Consider the following 19,823-nt stretch of genomic DNA (forward strand, 5'->3'; position numbering starts at 1 on the left):
GTTAATAATAAATGGAATGATATTCGTTATGGTCGCACTGTGTAAACTGACCACTAGAGGGCATTATTCGTCTACCCAAAAGTCGGGCCTGAGAGAATAATCCAACACCACCGTCAAAAGTAAATTTCATTAATTCCTGTGATTAATGTACACTTTCACACAACCCAGAAATAATGCTAATGTTTCGAGATATGGCTATATTATCGTGCTTTCATACAATGGGTCACACATTTAAATAAAGGGAGACATTGTGCATAATTATACATTTATTAATTAATTCATTGGGAAATGACAAACATTCAAAACATTTTAAACAAACTGTACATTTTGTACACATGATAAAATAGATTGGGTTCAAGGTTTAATGCAACATATAATTGATTAACCCATATTCTCCTCCAGACATTACATTGCATATCCAGATAACAAAACACTAATCAAAACAAATTTAACGGCAAACCACTTATTTTACACTGATAAAACAACACAGCAAAAATATAGATTTCTTTCTACACATCAGCCTTGAAATGATTGAACGATGTCGATTTGAGCGAGAAAGGGAGGGAGTGGATGTCGTTAAATCCGTCCCTATTTTTTCTCATTGTGTTGCAACTCAATACATAAAGCAAAAAGAGGAAAATGCTACATGACAATAGAACTTTGGACCGCCAATACTTATAAACATCGTTGAGATAACAGTCCATTGCAAACAGGAACAATCAACATGAACTGGATTACTCATCACATAACATCGGAACATTTCATAAAAAAACATTTGATCTAATCTAGTGAAAGCACCAGATCGAGATTGTTTGCATAGAGGCAAGTTAGTGTCAAGGCAAGCATACAAAATTGTTTGAGTTATTTTAACCTTATTGATGTTATTGTCTCAAATCCAGCTAGAACGTTCGTACACTACGCCGAAAAAGGCCAAAGCAAACGATTTTGGGAACAACCCATTGACTCATGTTTGGAAGGGAACAAAGAAGAGACGACAGGGACTAGTGCATTAAGACAAGTATTGCGTGATAAGAGTCATCCTGGAGGGAGTGGGGCGCTCCGTGCCGGGGCCTGGGAGTGCGAGGTCGGCCCTCATGTCTCCGTGTACACCGAGGAGGACATGTGGCTCAGGCTGCGGTCGAAGCTGCCCACTTGGAAGAAGATGCTCTCCTCTGGGCTCGAGGAGAACTGGCACCCAGCCGTGCCCTGGAGGTCCTGGGTCAGCCCGAAGCCTGGAGTCAAGACACGAGGATGAGCAACAGAATGGAGGGGTTGCTCTAGTGAAGAATCCTCAGTAACACTTTACAATCAGAGTACATTGATAAACCATGAATTAGCATTAGTTAATGCAGTATTAGTCAACCCTACCCCCCCCCCCCCCAACCCTAAACAATGTGTTCATTAATACCTTAGTTAACATGAACACCATTAGTCAATTACTTGGTTAATGCTTATAAAGGCATTAACCAATGTCAATCGGGGGTCAAATAATGTGCCCTTATTGTAAAGCGTAACAGAATCATCTGCCATTTGATTTGATTATCGTGATATATGTAGTCATTGTAGTAACTCCCTTGCGCAAGCTGTCATGATGGAAAGGGAGCGAGCTGAGTGCAAAGAGGGGAGGTGTTGTGTGTGGTGGTGTAACACAGTCCCCAGATAGACATTAGACAGATATTAGATAGAAAGGAACTACACATGAGGTAGAGATTAGATAGACATGAGATAGAGATTAAGAAGAGATTAGATGGAGATTTAATAGACATGAGGTACATGAGGTCGAGATTAGATAGACATGAGATAGAGATTATATACACACGAGATAGACATCAAATAGACATGAGGTAAACATAAAATAGAGATTAGATAAACATGAGATTGAGATTAAATACAAATAGACATGAGATAGACATGAGACAAAGATTAGAAAGAGGTCCTATTGACATGTGGTAGGGATTAGATCGACATGAGATAGAGATTAGGCAGAGATTAGATTGACATGAGGTAGAGATTAGATAGAGATTAGAGAGATAACGTTGACACGAGGTAGAGATTAGATAGACATGGGACAGAGATTAGAGGGATTAGAACAACATGAGGTAGAGATAAAATAGACATGGGATAGAGATGAAACAGAGATTAGACTGACATGAGGCAGGGATTAGACTGAGAGTTTGGGGCCTCACCTGCAGCGCACCCCGTGGTGGTGTTGCTGGAGGACATGTGAAAGCCATTGGGCTGGTGGGAAGGGTAGTTGTGAGAGTCGGCCAGGGCGTGGCCGCCGACGACCGCCTGCTCCATCCTGTAGGCGTCTCCAAAATGGAAGCAACTCTGGAAGCTGCCCTGGTAGTCTGTGGAGAGGAGAGGAGAGAGGAGAAGGAGCGGAGTGTAGAAGGAGGAGGAGAGGGGGGAGGAGGAGATGAGAAGGAGAGGGGAAGGAGAAGGAGAGGAGAGGGAGAGGAGAAGGAAGGGAGAGGAGTGTAGAAGGAGGAGGAGAGGAGAGGGGGAGGAGGAGAGGAGAAGGAGAGGAGAGGGGGGAGGAGGAGAGGAGGAGAAGAGTGGGGGGAGGAGGAGAGGAGAGGGAGGAGGAGAAGAGGAGAGGGAGAGGAGAAGGAGGGGAGAAGGATGGGAGAGGAGTGTAGAAGGATGAGGAGAGGAGAGGGGGAGGAGGAGAGGAGAAGGAGAGGAGAGGGGGAGGAGGAGAAGAGAGGAGAGGGGGGAGGAGGAGAGGAGAGGAGGAGGAGAAAAGGAGGAAAGGGGTATGAGGAGAGGAAAATGAAGGAAGGGAGAGGAGTGAAGAAGGAGTGTAGAAGGAGGAGGAGAGGAGAGGGGGAGGAGGAGAGGAGAAGGAGAGGAGAGGGGGGAGGAGGAGAGGAGGAGAAGAGTGGGGGGAGGAGGAGAGGAGAGGAGGAGAGGAGGAGAGGAGGAGAAGAGTGGGGGGAGGAGGAGAGGAGAGGGGGGAGGAGAGGAGGAGAGGGAGAGGAGAAGGAGGGGAGAAGGATGGGAGAGGAGTGTAGAAGGATGAGGAGAGGAGAGGGGGAGGAGGAGAGGAGAAGGAGAGGAGAGGGGGGAGGAGGAGAAGAGGAGAGGGGGGAGGAGGAGAGGAGAGGAGGAGGAAAGGGGTAGGAGGAGAGGAAAAGGAAGAGGGGAGAGGAGAAAGAGAGGATAGGATTGGGGAGAAGAAGAGGAGAGGATAGGAGGAGTGGAGAAGGAGAAAAAGGAGAGGAGAGGAAGAGGAGAAAGAGAAGTCAGACTTGACGGGCTGTTATGCCTGAGCTCCTAAATTGCATACGGTTTTTGTTCCTCGACTCAGCATCCTGTAAAGCCCCTTTGAAAACCGAGTGAGTTTGAAAAAATGACAATGCTTAGGGTTGTGCAAAATCTGCCCAGTCTCTACACCCCGCCAGCCCCACCTCCGTCTTTCTCAGCTTGTACTTAGAAGCGACCGCAGGAGAAGTAACGATAATGTCAAAACCTGTCCTTATTCTATTTTTTTTTTTCCTGGCGGAGCGCCGTTTTTTGCGCAACTCTGCGACCACAGTGTGGTTTGAGGGACCGCCATGCGTAGATCCACAACAGGGGAAACAGTGTTTAAGTCATTAGGGCCGGCCCAGTGAGTGACGGCGGCGTCTGGGGGGGGCGCGGGGGGGGACAGCGGACCCGCCGCCAGCCAGCGGAAACGGCCTTCGCCATGTGGTACATTTTGAAAAAAAATGTCATTGTAAAATTGAATCTCGATATCTTGACGCGCTGAACCAAAACCTCCACATTCCCAACGTAATCGTCCGTGCAACATGGGTTGGTTGTGACCTGGCGTCGAGAACGGCTTAACCCCGACAACCACGCCGCATATTACAACGACATCGAATCTATTTCGGTGAGTTTCATGATGTCTCCGACCCAACGCAGAATGATGGATGGAGGTCTGGGCCAACTTATGATTATTATGATCTGATACAACTTGTTACAACTACAAGTTGACACAAGGGGATATAGGAGGGTGGTGGGGGGCTGCTGGAGGCCGGTCTCACCGTCGTTGGCACAGGGTGGGTGGGGGTAGCTGGAGTAGGGTTTGTGCTGGGGGTGGATGCTCTGCTTGTCCAGCGCCGTCGGAGACTGGGTTCCTGTCGCCTTCATTCCTGGGGAGAGTAGGGGACCGGAGAGCCTGGTGGAGAAGAGAGCGAGAGAGAGAGAGAGAGAGAGAGAGGGAGAGAGAGAAAGAGAGAGAGAGAGAGAGAGAGAGAGAGAGAGAGAGAGAAAGAGAGAGAAGGAGAGATTAAAAGTTTACAACAATGTCACCTCACTGAAGTCTGATTGTGTCGGCCGTTGTGTGAATCACTTCCCAACGAGCGCACTCATTAGAGACGCCACGCCACCAGACCAAGGGCTGTGTGACGAACCCCTTCCCCCCCCAACCCCTTCCAGCCACCACCAACACCAAACCGCATTAGCTCCACCCCTCAACCACCATAGAAAGCGCAGCAAAGCAGTTCCCCCGATCTCAAACCCGAGCAGAAACAGTCCATCCCTGTTTCATACGAATCGTGGAAACGTCGGCTCCCCCCCTACACACACACACACACACACAAACACACACACACACACACACACATTTAATCCTCCTTCCACCAAACATTATGATAAGTCAACAAACAGCAGAGCATACATTTGAGCAAAACCAAGCCCTCCTTTGGTTTCAGAGAGAGAGAGAGAGAGAAGAGAGAGAGAGAGAGAGAGAGAGAGAGAGAGAGAGAGAGAGAGTGAGAGAGAGAGAGAGACAGAGGGGAAGAAAGGCACAAAGCGCATTGCTATTCAGACTTCAGAGTCCCGGCATATTTGAAAGGAGGAATATTAGCATGACATGTTTGTGCAGTTAGTGGCTCTAATGGCCATAAGGGAGAACAACTGTGGCTACGTAATAAGCTCCTTTTGGATCTCTTCTCGACAAATGAAGCCTTGTCTCTGCCTATTCGTCCCAGTTGAGGCAAAACACATTTTATGTTATTATATCCCCCATCAGATTGCACTGTGCCAGCCTGAGAGTAATAGTGAAAAATGGGATCCATCTCCCTTGTTCTGAGTCAAACATCGCTCGCTGCAACGAGCCTGTCGCATTCATATGAAGATAAAACCATTGTGATGAATGACCTTTTAAAAATCAATTTCATTGCAAGCATATGTCAGCTGGTCCACGACTAAGCTTGGCTCACATCAGTCCATCGACCAATCGCATGACAAGCAACAGGTTTTCCATGCGGCCGTCCCTAATACCTCGCAGCCCTTAAATATGAATTCAATCATTGGCGAAAGTCTGTAAAAAAAAAATGCTCAGTGATAAAACATCATGGGAAAAGTGCATGCGCCACAATGTAAGGAGCGCTCAAACACAAAAACCCCACAGAACATTAATCTCCTTCAACCATTTATACAGCACCATGTGTTGGTCGTATTTAAACAAACTACGTGTTCACATGAAAGTTAATAGGAAACGCCAAACACTACTACACGGCACGGGAGCTTAATGAAGAGGCGATTGAGTCCAAACCCAGACCTTGGCTAGCCAACAGATCTGCCCATAAAAAAAAAAAAAGGAACTGGCCAATCAAGTGCCCTTATATACAACAGCCACTTAGCAGGCCCTTATGAGTGCATATCAGGAATGCCGAGGCATGAACTGCTGCTCTGTTACTATGCACTGGCGCTATGCTATGCAAGGAGAGCGTATGGTTTGAGTGCTACATCAGCGTAATGACAGAGTGTTGCTGGAGGCGAGGATCCCTTACATGACTGGGGCTCCCGGGTCTAGGTGCGGTGGAGCCTCTACCTTAACACAACCTGCGTAGAGCGGCTAGATATGCTACAAACATGCTAGCTGGGCTAGCTTTGCTCAGGGACTGGCAGGGCCTTTACAACATGATTAATATATTGCTGTTCTTGAGGATGAATGATGATGCATCTTGAAGAAATTACACAGACAAGAATGTTGCAACACGGTGATCCATTGGTTTGGCCTGAAGTCATCTACTCTACTCTCTTTTATGACGAATAGGCATTGCTGCCGGTATTGATAAACATATATTTGGCAATAGATATGCATTGATTCATTATTTGTTTTGCCATAGAAAAACTTCAACCTAGTTATTGAATTGTTTGTGTGCCTTTGATTTCTTCATTTGTAGTGTGGTCATGTAGTCGAGAGCGGAGCCTCCATCAAAGCTCTGAGAAAACACTCCCTGAGACTGTTGTGCGTAGCACCTTGTGTTAATCATAACTTTCGAACCAGGTAGCCGTTAGCGAGTTTGGCTAATACACGGCTTGGCGCTAACCCCGGCGTGTGAGCCATGTGTTGCAGCGGAGAGCAGCACTCTCCCCCGTGGGAGCTGCTGTCAGCACAAACTCAGGAAACAGTTATACTGTTCATATTTTTACAAGCAGCCTCTATGCACAGCTAAAGTGAATCATAAGCTAATCATTGCCAGCTGCCCCCCTGGCTCTCTCTCTCTCTCTCTCTCTCTCTTGCTCGCTCTCTTGCTATGGTTAACTACGCAGGCTCAGCGCATGAGGCCGGAATCTTTCAGATCTGGGATGAATCTCGCCGGTGATAATCATCTCCACTGATCATCCCGTCCTCGTCCACCACTTCACACACTCTTCTCTTCCCGAGCCGTCCATGTTGACTCGAGAGCATTTTGACCTCTGAACCCTGGTATGTTTCATCAAATACAGGCCGATATTAGAGTGTCAACAGTGAGTCCAACAAAAATACTGTGTTCAAAGGTGTTAAAGGTTTAGGAGAGTGTGAGAGTGAACCTGGATCTTTCTGAACCTTTAATACCCTCCGGCGGTGCAAACATGAGGCAGAGGAGGATCCTGAAGATGGCTCAGACGGCTCAAACGCAATATCGCTCGGTAAATATGTCGTATTTACGTGCGTTGCGTGATCCTGGGAAAAAAAACATTTCGATCGCAGATAAAATATCACGACTTAACCCTTGGCCCTCAAATCCCTACAACAGACCAGAGGATCAGGACTTCATTCGCGACCCGGGCTATAGCCGCCCTCCTCAGGCCACAAGAGACTCAAATTCCTCTAGAGCAAAGTAGGTATGTGCGAACATGGAAGGCATCACTGTTGGATCGCATGAATCATCCAGAAACCGCCATTCCCCGCCCCTCCCAAATAACACCACCAGAGGTGCCACCCTGGTGTAAAACAAGAGCACGAAGACGAGGTGTCTTCCCCTCTACGGCGGGGTGTGGAGATGGAAAGCCCCGCTCCCCCCCCCCCCCCCCCTCCGGACCATCAGGGCCTTCTCCCCAACAGACTCCCAGCTCCTCGTAAACAGCCCCCCTCGGCTCCAACCTTCTCCTCTTTTTCCTCCAGCCTTTGGATCCAACTTCCAGCCTCCTTGACGGATGGCAGGGGCTAGCGCGAGGTGCGTTTCGCTGGGAACGCTTCTGGTTCTGGTTAGCAGGGGAACGCGAAGGCCGAGGTCAAGGCGTAGTACTACTGGCTCGAGCCGAGCCAGAACTCTTGCAGGGCCAGTGACGTGAGAAGAGGGCACGGCGAGCGTTCTGTTCAGACAGATGAGTGCACCCCCAACACACTCAATTACACATGTCCTGTAATTGGCTTGTCTTGTTTTGGAGCCGATACCAAATCGTAACGAACGTGAGTGATCTAACCGAAGGCTAAACTTTTGTTTGTTTTGATTTTCATCCGGAGGACAACACCGTTTCGTGGGCCAACTCGTGACAAACTCATGACTAAGTTGCCGTGACTGCGTAGGAATGCTTTTGTTTAGAGTTTGGAGGCAGAGAGAGATTGACATTCATCTCGTGGATCATTGAGAACTGGTAATAGCAGGAAAACAGTCGGGGTAGAGTTACGCGCCCCCCGAATGTTCCCCTTCAGTGGAACCTATCTGGTAATGTGCGCTCTGTTTCTGTTGCTGCTGCCACTCTGATCCAATTAGACAGTGTCACTCACAAGCGCGGGTATCAAAACCCGTTCGCACTAATATTTATCAAGGGGGGGCCTCCAATATCAATAAACTGGAAAAGGTGCACAGTGGACTCTCTCCGCGTGCAATTATACAACCGCAAACGGCTAAAGGGGGGGTGAACGACAACATTTACCACCCATCTGTCTATAAGTACATGCTGCCATGCTCTGAACAGCCCTGCCTGTGAATGAGGCCCTACAAGGCCCGAGACACACGCCACCGCTTGCGAGTGTGCGCGCGCCTCACCGACAGCTCACACATAGGCTTTTTTTTTTTAAGCTGCCATTTTTTATGTTAGCTCTGAGAGAAACGACACACGGTATTTAGAAAGTAAAAGGAGTCTAAATGGCCCATTTGAGCCAGGATAAACACATTTAGGGTATGAGGTCAGTGACTGTTGCACTGCAGGCCGGTTAGTTTGATAATTTTGTCAAAATGTTTAATGTCCTGCTAAACCGTTTGGGAAAAACAAGTGCAGCGGTGATATTGACTTTGGCAACGGGCTGTATGCTCAAGGCTTTAAACATGTAAATCAAAAGCTCCATCTTCAGGCAAATGTAAGTAGACGTTTCATGCCGGCTTGTTGTAGGTCCTGGCAACGCATCAACCCTCCGTCGACCCAACCCTTTCTGCGATGAAGAGATAGAGGACTACAGTGTGTATGAACACACACACACACACACACACACACACACACACACACACACACACAAACACACACACACACACACACACACACACACCTAAGTGCTAATTGGTCAAATCACAATTGTGATGTGATGAAATTTGTGGACCTGCAAATTGCTGCAATTCTCCTAATGCAATCCTGTTGTCATGTCACATCAATGTAGTGGACTTTCTGTGGGCCTAGCAAAAAAGGGTTTTAGGAATTAGGATGGTTGTTTTTTTTGGCTGGACAAGCAGGGAACATCTGTAGGGAAAGTGCTGATTTACTCACAAACCCACACACACATTTACACACAAAAGGCTCCAGGCAAGGAGCGTGGCCACAATCATTGACAGTATACAAATATATAGATTTATACTGTTTGTGTACATGTAAACAATCTTGCTATTCTTTCTCTTACTCACACTCTCTCTCACACCAAGCATGTCTCTCTGTCGATCTGTCTCTCTGTCTCTCTCTCTGTCTCTCTCTCAGGAACATTAAAAACATAACCTTTATAACTCCCATGTATCTCAGGCCCAATATGTCCGCCTGCCTGTATATTTTTGTCTAACGGGCCCCATGGCTCCAGGTTGCACAACCCGTTCCCCTTTCCACTTCCAGCCCGCCTCCGAGCAGCCGTAGCCGGACAGGCTGCTGAAGAAGGCGCCCTAACTGTCCGGGGTCATCCAGGGGTGTTTTACTCCTGCCATTCGAAGCCTGAAGCCTCCTGGGGAATCCTTCAGAGGAACGTCAGGCCTCTGAGATCAGCACTACTGAACATTTACAACCTCTTCTCTGCACTGCCAGCCCTGCTCCCTGGAAGAGATATCTGCTTGTTCCCAGCCGCTTGGATCACACGCAATCTCCTGTGGATAATACTGCTTCAATTCCCCCTAAACTTAGATGCTTCCCACGATATGCACCAGAGAGGAAGACACGCAGAGAGACAGGTGCACGTGTGCATACCATCGCAAGTAGCTGTCTGCAAATCCTTTATTCTGGATGGAACTGGTTGCAGTGTAAATACACTTATATTCTATTCACGCAAAAGCACATCCACATGCGCTTGCACGCAAAGGGCCTCTGGCATTAGCCGAGGTTTTGAAACACAGGGCTTTTTACGACGTGCTTGATCCTATTCATTCGTTGTCAATGTTATTCAATTGTAAAAGTGTGTTTTCCTTTCTCCCTCCTCCGCAGGTTGTCAAGCACAGAACACACGTAGCCTTCGCCTCCTAGCCTAGCACGTAGCCTTGCACGGCTCCTTCTCCCGGGAAAGGCTGTTCCTAATGGAAAACATGCCGCTATCCTTATCCGCGCACACACACGCACACACGCAGGCACACACACACGCACACGCAGGCACACACAGACGCACCGACGCACACACACAAGGTAAAAGATGAGATGGATAGAGTGGAATAGATAGAGAAAAGAGAAACCGAGGTGTACTTCAGATGTTTCCCAAACCCCTTCAAGTGTCACCGGAGCCCAGGGAGGGAGCGAGCTCGTTATCTAGGGCCGGACACCATCTTCAGAGAAGCCCCCGTGGTATGTTCACGGACAGGGGGCTAACATCTGGAGGCCCAGCCATCTCGTGGCTCGTATAAGTCACAGCATAATGACTCATTCTCCGAGTCCTTGAATGGGGGGCATGCCACCCTCACCCCCCCCCCGTCCCCTAACCTCCCCTCCACACCCTCTGACATCACCGCCCATTCAAACCCTTTAGCCTCAATCACGCTGTGGTTCCAGAGGGCGAAAAGCCGCGACCCACACACGCGGGACACACAGCGGTGCATCCCAGCGGTGCATCCCAGCGGTGGTGGGAGGCACATCTGAGGAGGATCCCATCACGCAGCTTGCGCCGGTTTGTCCTCGTTAAAATCCCCTGAATCAAGTGCGGCCAAGGGCTTATGTCATGGCGCTGACGCGGCCGTCCTCTCCAGCGGAGAGATGGAGGGGGGTGGTGTAAACACAGCGCGCCCTGCCAGAAATAGAGCCGCGCGGGCCGTGTGTCATGCTGACTCTGTGGTGGCCATTACAGCCAGCACCCCCCCCGTCCCCTGTCCCCCCCACCCTCCCTGGAGGACCATGTACCGGGGGTCACGGGGCGTCGGGTTTCCGCGGCCCTGGGCGGATGTGTTGGCTGGCGTGGAGGAGAACCTGCGTGTGATCCTGTGTTCGCCGCATGGCGATGAAGTCCAAGGGCCGAGGGCCGAGGGGCCGGGCGGTTCTCCTGTGTATTGACACTGCAACCGTGTCATGGTGATCTCCGCTGTGTGTGTGTGTGTGTGTGTGTGTGTGTGTGTGTGTGTGTGTGTGTTTCATAACGAGGTGGTCAGGGGTTGACCTGATGACGCTGATCAGAGTTTCAATGGAGTTCACCGGGTTTGTCAAGAGTGACGCTGTGTGTTGATGTTGGTGTGTGTGTGTGTGTGTGTGTGTGTGGGTGGGTGGGTGTGTGTGTTCGGGGTAATATCTGTTTAATATCTAATATGTGTGATACTGTATATCTGGGCATTTATTCAAGTGAATGATCATTTCATTTAGTTGTGGTTGACCTTTGTGTTGTGTCACTGTGGACGCGTGCATGTGTGTGTCCGTCTTTGTGTGGGGGCGTGTGCGTGAACGTGCGTGTGTGTGTGTGAATGTGCGTGTGCTTTATCAGGGATATTTGTGAGTGTGTGTGCACGTGTGTCTTATTAAGCGTGTGTGAGTGCGTGAGTTTGTGTGCGCACGCATGCTTTTTTACCGGCGTGTATGTGCGTGTGTGTATGTGTGAGTGTGTTTTGTGTGCGAGCGCGTGCTTTATTACATTACAGGACTCACCCTTCGCGTGTGCCTTCCAGGGCAGCCAGGGGTGAGAGGTGGTGGGGGCTGTGGAGATCCGGGTCCAGCCGGGCCAGCCTGGAGGTCATCTCGGGGGCAGAACCGGGGGCCGGGGCAGCGGACCCCAGCTCCAGCGAGGGACAATGGTGGGGCGTGCTAGAGCCAGTGTACAGGCCTGGAAGACAAACAACCCTAACTCGGTAACCGGGTCCAAATAAACACCACGGCCCTGCACATCGTCTCTGCCTTTGACCAGATTAAAAGCCATTTCACGGCGTTGGGACAGAGTTTAGGGAAGGAAAAAAATGCCTCAATCCAATCAGGGAGGGTTGAGGAAGAAGAATGTTCTGTTTGTATTTTGGGGGTACACTGCCTTGCCTTAGGGATTGGCCCTGGTTATCATTTTAGCTCTTTGTTCTCATGATAGAATAATGAAGTAAAAGTTTGCATGTGTTGATGTTTTGAAAGGATTCAAAATGGGGAAATTTGGTTTACTCAATACTCCTTTTTTATGTGGGTACACATCTGCATTAATGTTCTGTTTTATTGTGTGTATGAGAGTGCAGGCCTCTCCGGCTGTTTTATGAACTGCACATGGACTTGCGCGTGTGTAAACACACTGAAGCACTGAAACACACCGAAAAGTAAACTAAACTCCTGAACTTCCCATCCTAAACAATGACATTTACGTCTGAGGGCTGGGGCCCTGGACTGCACGTCAAAGTCATCGCAAGGGCTCCGCTCATCCCACACAGTGAACCTCAACATTCTACTGTGTTGAAGCACTCTGATGACTTTATCACTGCTATGGGGTCTTGCTGATGCAATACGCTCAATGTATATGGCCCATGTTACAGGCTAGGGTGTTCATGAGCAGGGGAAGAGAAGCCAGAAGCCAGGAGAGATCTAGGGCTCCTGGTTATGTCTGGGGCCAGATGTGCGGGAGCAGTGGCGAATGCAGGGGCCCGGTCCGAACAGGCCTCCTCCGAAATGGTTACAAGCCTGATTCATTACCTCCAAATCATCAATCACAGCCCCTTTAATGGTTTCCCCTTTAGCCCCGACATCTGTTGCCAGGCCGACAAAAAACAGTCAACAACTAAAAAATGGCTGATTATCTCAAATTCATTGCGAGCTCCGCAGGAAAAAGAAAAAAAAAGGAAGGAGAGGGAGAGGTAATGAGATCAATGTATGGTGGAGTGAGTGAGTAACAGCTTGTGATTCCAGTACGTCTGAATCATATATTTTGCGTCCTGGGGAAAAGTTCTGAGATTCCGGATTTTGTGTGGATGCATAAAACATGCTGTGTTATGTTCTGGCCATTCCAAGAAAGGAAAAGCAAAGAACCCAGGAGTGGATTACCGTGTAACAACGGGAGAAGGAGATAGATTGGAGAATGAGCAGCCATCCAGCCTGACTAGCAGCGGCACGCAAAGTACCCCCCTTTCTGCGGGGTGATTTAGAGAACCCTCTAATTGCCGACTATAAAAGAGGGATGGGGCTTTTCTGGAAAGCCACGCTGTAGTCATGGCTTGAATGAATGAGGACAGAATTATAACCAGGAAACACGCTGGGCTCTGCCTGGAAGCGTGAGTCACTTATGCTCCACAGGTGTTAATGTCAGCATGCCTGCCTGCTGGATTCAACCCCTCACCAACGCACACTTTTTGTTCTGCCTATTTTTGGCCCCAAAACAAAGCAAATCATAATAATAGAGTGTCATCTTTTGTTGCAAAGTCTCTGCCATGAAATACAGGTTTCAACAAAACATTGAACATCCTCAAACGCCTTTTTAAAAACTAGCTCGTAGCTCGTAGCCCCTAGCGCCTCAAGGCCCTGTTTAAAATAAATGACCAGGCAACATCTATTCAATAAGACACAGGAGGAGGAGGAGGAGGAGGAGGAATAGGGGAAGGAGGAGGAAGTGGTGATGGTGGTGGTGGTGGTGGTGGTGGGGGGTGTTGGTGAACAAACATTCGATCAAAACAATAAAAGACACGTTGGACGCTTGCTTTGTCGGCGCTGCGCTCCAGCAACATGAGGAGCAGGCAATGGGGAGCCTGGAGCAATAACCAGGGGAAGATGTGTGCATAAAGCGCGATCAAGGCAGGGGTACGCCCCCCCGTCCGTCCGTCACATTGTGAGCATTTGTGTATTTATTCATCTACTCCTGCGTTGGTGCCCTGCGTTGTGGACTCTTTTACGGATCAATTCAAGCCCCTCAGAGTAGAAGTTTTATAGGCGCACGCGGGTGATCGTATAAACATTTCCACACACTTTTAAGCGATTGTTCTGTCGCAGTCACATGGTGGAGTTGTGTCCAAACACAGCTCGTCGACCGTTTGATTATTTAGAAACACATTTGGTCGGCCCCGTTAGGAGTCAAATGCCTGCACGTGTTGGCCGACATTCTTCGGACGAGCGGTCATCGACGCGAGGGAGGGATCTTGATTGTTTTGCGCATTCCGTGCGAGCGCGAAGAATTTGGGGCATGTTTTACTTACGCAAAATCGTACTCACTCTGACCTTGAGTCTTGGCTTCCAGCAGTTTCATGGAAAATCAGGACAAGCGCTGCAGGCTTTTTAATGACTTCCTTGTATTTACCTTAACTTTAATTTAGTTTGGGGGGAACTTTGGCCTTTTAAACCTGTCCTCGATCACTATTATGTGTTTTTGTGTGTTTTTCGTGCATGACAATACTTTTGGGGCAGTTTTTACATTGTACTTTAATAACTACAATCAAACTGAATTGGTTTGCATCATAGTAAACTCAGTGACCACAAGACACACTCAATGCACCATTGACCATCTTAAGGCTCAATGATTTCCTGGTTCTTTGCATTTGTCCATGAGCCATGGACCCGTTTAAAAAATCAATCTGAATTACATTACAGCCTGCGTAAGCTGAAGCACAGTTACAATACAAGGTGCAATACAACAGGTGTTTCTCAGGCTGAGAACGGCAGCCGCCACCGGGAAACGTTTGAGTGTGAGCATGTGTGTGTATGCGCTGCGCACCTGTGAAGATGTCCTGGCCCAGTCCGGGGGAGCGCAGGTCTTTGTACAGATGCTGGGGGTTGGGGGGGCATTGCAGGTGCTGGGACGAGGGGTTGGAGGTCTGCAGGTGCTGGATGGACAGGCAGTCACTCAGGAGGTCCTGGTCCAGATGTGGGCAGGGCCGCAGCTGTCCATCGGAGCGAGGCGGATGAGAAAGCAAAAACAACAGGGGGAAGAGAGGGTCAGAGATCGGCCGGGAGAGACAAAGGGAGAGCCCCGGATTACCTAAAGTCACCTCGCGTTTCCAATACGACGAACACGATGACTCATCGTCTTTGTTCCGCGTTGTTTATTGTTCTCTGCCGTGATTCATACGTTTATTTAAAACAGAAACGCGCGGAGCGATCACAAACACATTGTCACCGAGGGAGAGCTGGAGGAGCCCGAGAGATCCAGGGACCCCCCTCTGTCTCCATCCCCTCCTGCGTCAGGCCCTGGCCCACCGACGCCTTTTTGGGGTGGACTGCCAGCGCAGCCAAACCTCGATGCCAGGGCGAAATTGCTTCTGTTTCCCGCTCTGCCAGCAGTAATAGGGACAAGTGAAGACACATTTCCTACCCCACAATCACACGCCATGAGGCAGCCGCTTGCTCGGAGGAACCACATGACCCCGGGTTCGGGTGTGATGGGGGGGGGGGGGGATGGGGGGGACTGCAGGCTTGGATCTTGGATCCGCGGGGAGATGTTCGGCTCTGGTGATCGGATCAGGTTGACTTGTTCCATAATAGAGAAATATGTAATAAAACACCGAAGTATGTAGTGGAGGTACACGCGCGTGGAATCCCCCCCCCCCCCCCCCCCCCCCCCCCCCATCCCTGGCCACACACACACACACACACACACACACACACACACACAGAAAAAATTGCTTTTTCCTGCCCTCTGGAGATTTTCCCTGCACCGCTTTGGCAACATGAGGTTTGTGATGGTCACGGTGGATGGCTGAACGAAGCAGCACAGGCCGACGGGCAGATGGACAGACAGACAGGTTACACACACAGTGCGCTGGAGCGCGGCGCGGAAACCAGGACGTGGAGGTTCAACGGTGCATTCTCCTGAAACGTATGTGAAACAGACGACTCTTCACCTACACAAGAAACCCTAGATGCGTCCCAATCTACGATGTACATTGAATGTACATTCAACAGACAATCGGCTGTCTGGCAGACATTGCAGCTGAGGCTTGGATACGTTGTCTGAATCAATGATAGCTATGACGGACTAAATAATGTTAGACCGTTAGACCGCAGATGCATCACGGGTGCTTATCTTCTGGTTGAAATCACAGCAAATCGAACTAGAGGCATTATCGTCGTGCCAGCAGCCACCGTACACGCTATAAGGATCACTATCCTCCCAGCAGAAAACAACAGCCATACGTCAAATGTAATCTCGAGTCTGTCGTTTCCCGCTCTGTGCAGACCTAACAACCCCCCCACCCCGCTTTTACCGCTTCTAGAAGAGAAGAGGGAGGGAGTTCTGAGCATTTGTTTTGACATTTGTCCATAACATCTGGCCGCTGGAGTATTGCTGCTCAACAGCATGTTAACAATGCTCCAAGCGAATACACACACACACACACACACACACACATACACACACACACACACACACACACACACACACACACACACACACACACACACACACACACACACACTTACTCACACACACACATAGGCATACACACACACACACAAACACACACAGAAAATGCAAACACCCGCACGCACACGCACACACACACACACACACACACACACACACACACACACACACACACGTACACACAAACACATGTTTCCCTTTACCACGCCAGGTCGAAGGAAGCCATCATCCTGCCTGCCACTATCCAGCCCCTTCTCCATAACAATGAAGCCATTCTCCTGCGTGTATTTACCCGTCCCGGCCGGGGGAACGGACGCGGTGATCCACGGTCAAAAAGAGCTGATCTATTGTTGGAGCTTTTGAAAATGTTGCTCCACAATCCTCCACGACCGGCCAAACACCCTTTGTTCAAGAGACACTCTATCGAGGGCCGGTGTTCTGAGAATAACCATGCAGGCAGGAACTTAAGTATCTGTGGAGCTGTGGCCTTGATTCGTTGGCATCGGTTCAGGTTCCTTCTGGGAGTCGGCCAAGCAACACATGTACTTTATGGAAACAGTAGATTGGAGCTTCCCAAATACGCAGTGAAAATAAGAACGTTCTCGCTCTCTTCCCATGGTGCTTTCGGGTCGGTGAGCTTACCTTTCGACGCACCTGCTGCTCTTTGGCCGAGTGAATCTTGACGTGTTTGCGCAGCGAGCTCGGGTCGGTGTAGCGCTTGGTGCAGCCAGGGATCTGACACGCGTACGGTTTCTGCATGGAGGAAGACAATTCCCGGGTCACTTTATGGTATAGACGCAATGCTTAGAAGGTTTTTGTTGAAATGTGTAAAACGGAGATATAACTTGCAACTGACAGTAATACACTGAGAAATACATTTTGGTTAGTTTTGACTAATTGGTCCCGTCGGGAGGAATTAGTCAAAATGTGTAAAAGTTGTGAAAAGTGAGTGTGACCAGAATACTTAAATGTAAAGAGAAAGAGCCTACCTTCCAGCTGAAAAAGTAACCCAACAGGAAGAAAGAGGAAAAGAGCATGTAAGATAGAAATTGTTTATCAGTTGCAACATTCGAATAGAGCAGATAAGCATCTTAAAGCTTGTTTCCAGCAGTACTGGTTAGGATAAATATCCCAAACATGCGAACAACAATCAATCTATCAATGAAGAGATCAGCATTACATGATTATGCCAGAGCCTCATCAAAGTACAAATAAACACAACAGTTTGAGCGGTTCCTAAAAAAAACAAGTAAAATTATCTTTGGACACATCATATGTGTGTGTTTTGTTTGAGTGTGGGACTGTGCGCATGTGTTTCTGTGAGAGTAAACGAGTCATTGTCTACATTTGTGTTTGTGCGTGTGCATTGATGTCTGAGTTGGTGAGCAAATGTGTGTGTGTTTGCATATCTTTGGGTGTGTGTATGTGCGTGTGCGCATTTTTGTGCGCGTGTTTGTTAGTGTGCCTGTTTGAGTACGCCTGTTTGAGTGTGTGTGTACTGGTGGCAGTCGGGTGGAGTATATGTACCCAGAAACAACATGTGCAAAAAATGACTGCATGTGACACTTTCCCTTTCACGCTGCTCTCATTAACTGAGCAAGTACAACGTAAGGCAAGCTCACCCATGGAGCACATTTTCCCCTCATGGCAAACTCTTTCATTCTCCCCCCCAACCCCACCAACACACACACCAGAATATGAAGTAGCCATTAAAGTGTAATTGGAACCGTGTCTTTATTAGGCCTGCCTTCGCTCGGCGGCCCGCTCTGTAAATAACACATTGTTATAGCAGGGACCCTCAACACGCCACTCATCTCTGCTCTGCCTGTTTTCCCAAGCAGCGCTCCCGACGCACGACAAGGAAAACCCGGCACAAAAAATAGCAAAGCACGACTTCTGTCTAGAATAAATACCGGCACCGTGTGAAATACATTTTTCAGCCCTAAGTGTTTTTGGCATTGCCAGCGTCGTCGGGGCCCCGGCACAACGGTGGCCATAGTCGGGGGGCCGTTAATGTGAAGGTCGTACCCGTTGGGGACCCGCGGGGACCGGCGTCGTCAGGGTTACGGTGGAGAGGAGAGCGTTGGTGGTCGCTGCCCACAGTGTGTGGATTAACACGGGGATAGGGAGCAGCCGAGTTAACGGCTCTTGTACCCCCGGTACCGAAAGTTGCACGGTGTGCTTTGGATTTGAGGTGATGTCGTTTTTTAATCTGACGTGAAATGTTGTCGCGGGATATGTTTACGTGATACAAAGAGGAGAGGTGAAGGAAAAAGGACATAGAGTGCTTATAGTATCTGCACACAGAGCACAAGAGTCATAGCACAGAGCAATAATATAGTTTTGGTTTTAGTTAGTTTTAGTTTTGGTTGCAATTGTAATTGGAGAATTATACTGTAATTTAAGTTGGGTTGCAATTGCCTGCGTTTGTTATTTATCTTGTCTAGTAATCAAACCAAAATGTAATAAACGATATAACTCTTTTTAACACAAATCTAATGAAAGCGTAATAATAGAAAAACATTTGTTAAGGGTGTATATATATTTTCCGTTTTATTTATATGGCTATTAGTAAAAGTTGGCAATTTGCGAAACTTCACTTTATACAATACAATGGAGTACAAATCAAGAGTCCCTGGTTCCGAGCATAAGCCCATGACAGATGTTTTTAAGGTCTACAGTTAAGCGTAAAATAAACCATCCACCGTCCAACTATCTGGATCCCCGGGGAAGGCGATAAAGTAAGACATTTAGAGTTCCTGAATTAATGTGACAGTAAGGAGGTGGAGGTTCAGCCGTCTGATTCATGCTTTCCCTGCCGTCCCCGTCCCTGGGATACAGAAACAGGCTTGGCCCGACAGGTCCGGTCCAAGCTGTGACTCAGGCCTGTAGGACCTGATCCTCAAGTGATCCCTGATGGTGCCTCCCGGCCAACGGCACGCCACACAACTCACTCTCCCGCTCGCCGATTGACAGCAAGCAGAACCGTAACGCCCGTCAAGGCCGTGGAAAAACAGGTTTGAAATAGAGAAACTGCAGCTAGAGTTGTGCGCTTAGACATTTAGACATCAGGCATTGGGATATCACTTTTTTTTAAATCTGTATGGCCTTCTGGGCATTTATGTTGAGGATAATCTCAATAGATCCAGCAGTCCAAATATGCTAAAGAGGGAGGGTGGGCGGGGGGGGCAGATAGCCATCAACGTCTATGGAGATATCCTACCGAAGAAAACAGTTTGATGGTACGAAGTGTATATCAACAGTACACCGTGTTGATTTGTTTTCACCAATTACAGACTAACAGATCCCCGCCTCCAGCCACGTGATTGGTCGAAACATAGACGAAGCGAGAGAAACATTATACAACCCGTTCAACCGTAATTTAACTCGTCTGCCGTTGGACCTCAGATAATAATCTAAAAGCTGATTTGTGCGACTACTGAAGGCAGTAAAGCCAGACAGGAGAGGGGGGGACAGAGGGACAGGGGGGAAAGGGACAGACATGTGCACCATAGGACCACCGGTGAGGAATCAAACATGGGTGGCTGCCAGGCTTTGACAAGAGCTTGACATTGCTTTAGCAGAGGGAGTTATGTTGGGGATTGGGGGGTTTGGCGGTGGTAGCTGACCGTGTCCAGGTGGGTGCGCT

At 48.8% G+C, this 19,823-nt stretch overlaps 1 protein-coding gene across 1 annotated transcript in view; it reads right to left on the reverse strand.

The window, feature by feature from the left end:
* Positions 1-360: 360 nt before the first annotated feature.
* Positions 361-19,823, reverse strand: part of glis1b (GLIS family zinc finger 1b) — a gene marked incomplete at its 5' end in the record, with an annotated part of 65,611 nt that continues 46,148 nt past the window's right edge. Inside the window, 7 exons of the mRNA XM_079740046.1 lie at positions 361-1,232; positions 2,187-2,351; positions 4,032-4,165; positions 11,509-11,683; positions 14,528-14,693; positions 16,817-16,927; positions 19,804-19,823. The exon at positions 19,804-19,823 is cut by the window's right edge and continues 142 nt beyond it. Of these exons, the coding sequence (XP_079596172.1) occupies positions 1,093-1,232; positions 2,187-2,351; positions 4,032-4,165; positions 11,509-11,683; positions 14,528-14,693; positions 16,817-16,927; positions 19,804-19,823 (911 nt within the window). The 3' untranslated portion in view covers positions 361-1,092. The remainder of the gene's footprint in view (positions 1,233-2,186; positions 2,352-4,031; positions 4,166-11,508; positions 11,684-14,527; positions 14,694-16,816; positions 16,928-19,803) is intronic.

The sequence above is a fragment of the Pollachius pollachius genome (assembly GCF_949987615.1).
Source record: "Pollachius pollachius genome assembly, chromosome: 7".
Lineage (NCBI taxonomy): Eukaryota > Metazoa > Chordata > Actinopteri > Gadiformes > Gadidae > Pollachius > Pollachius pollachius.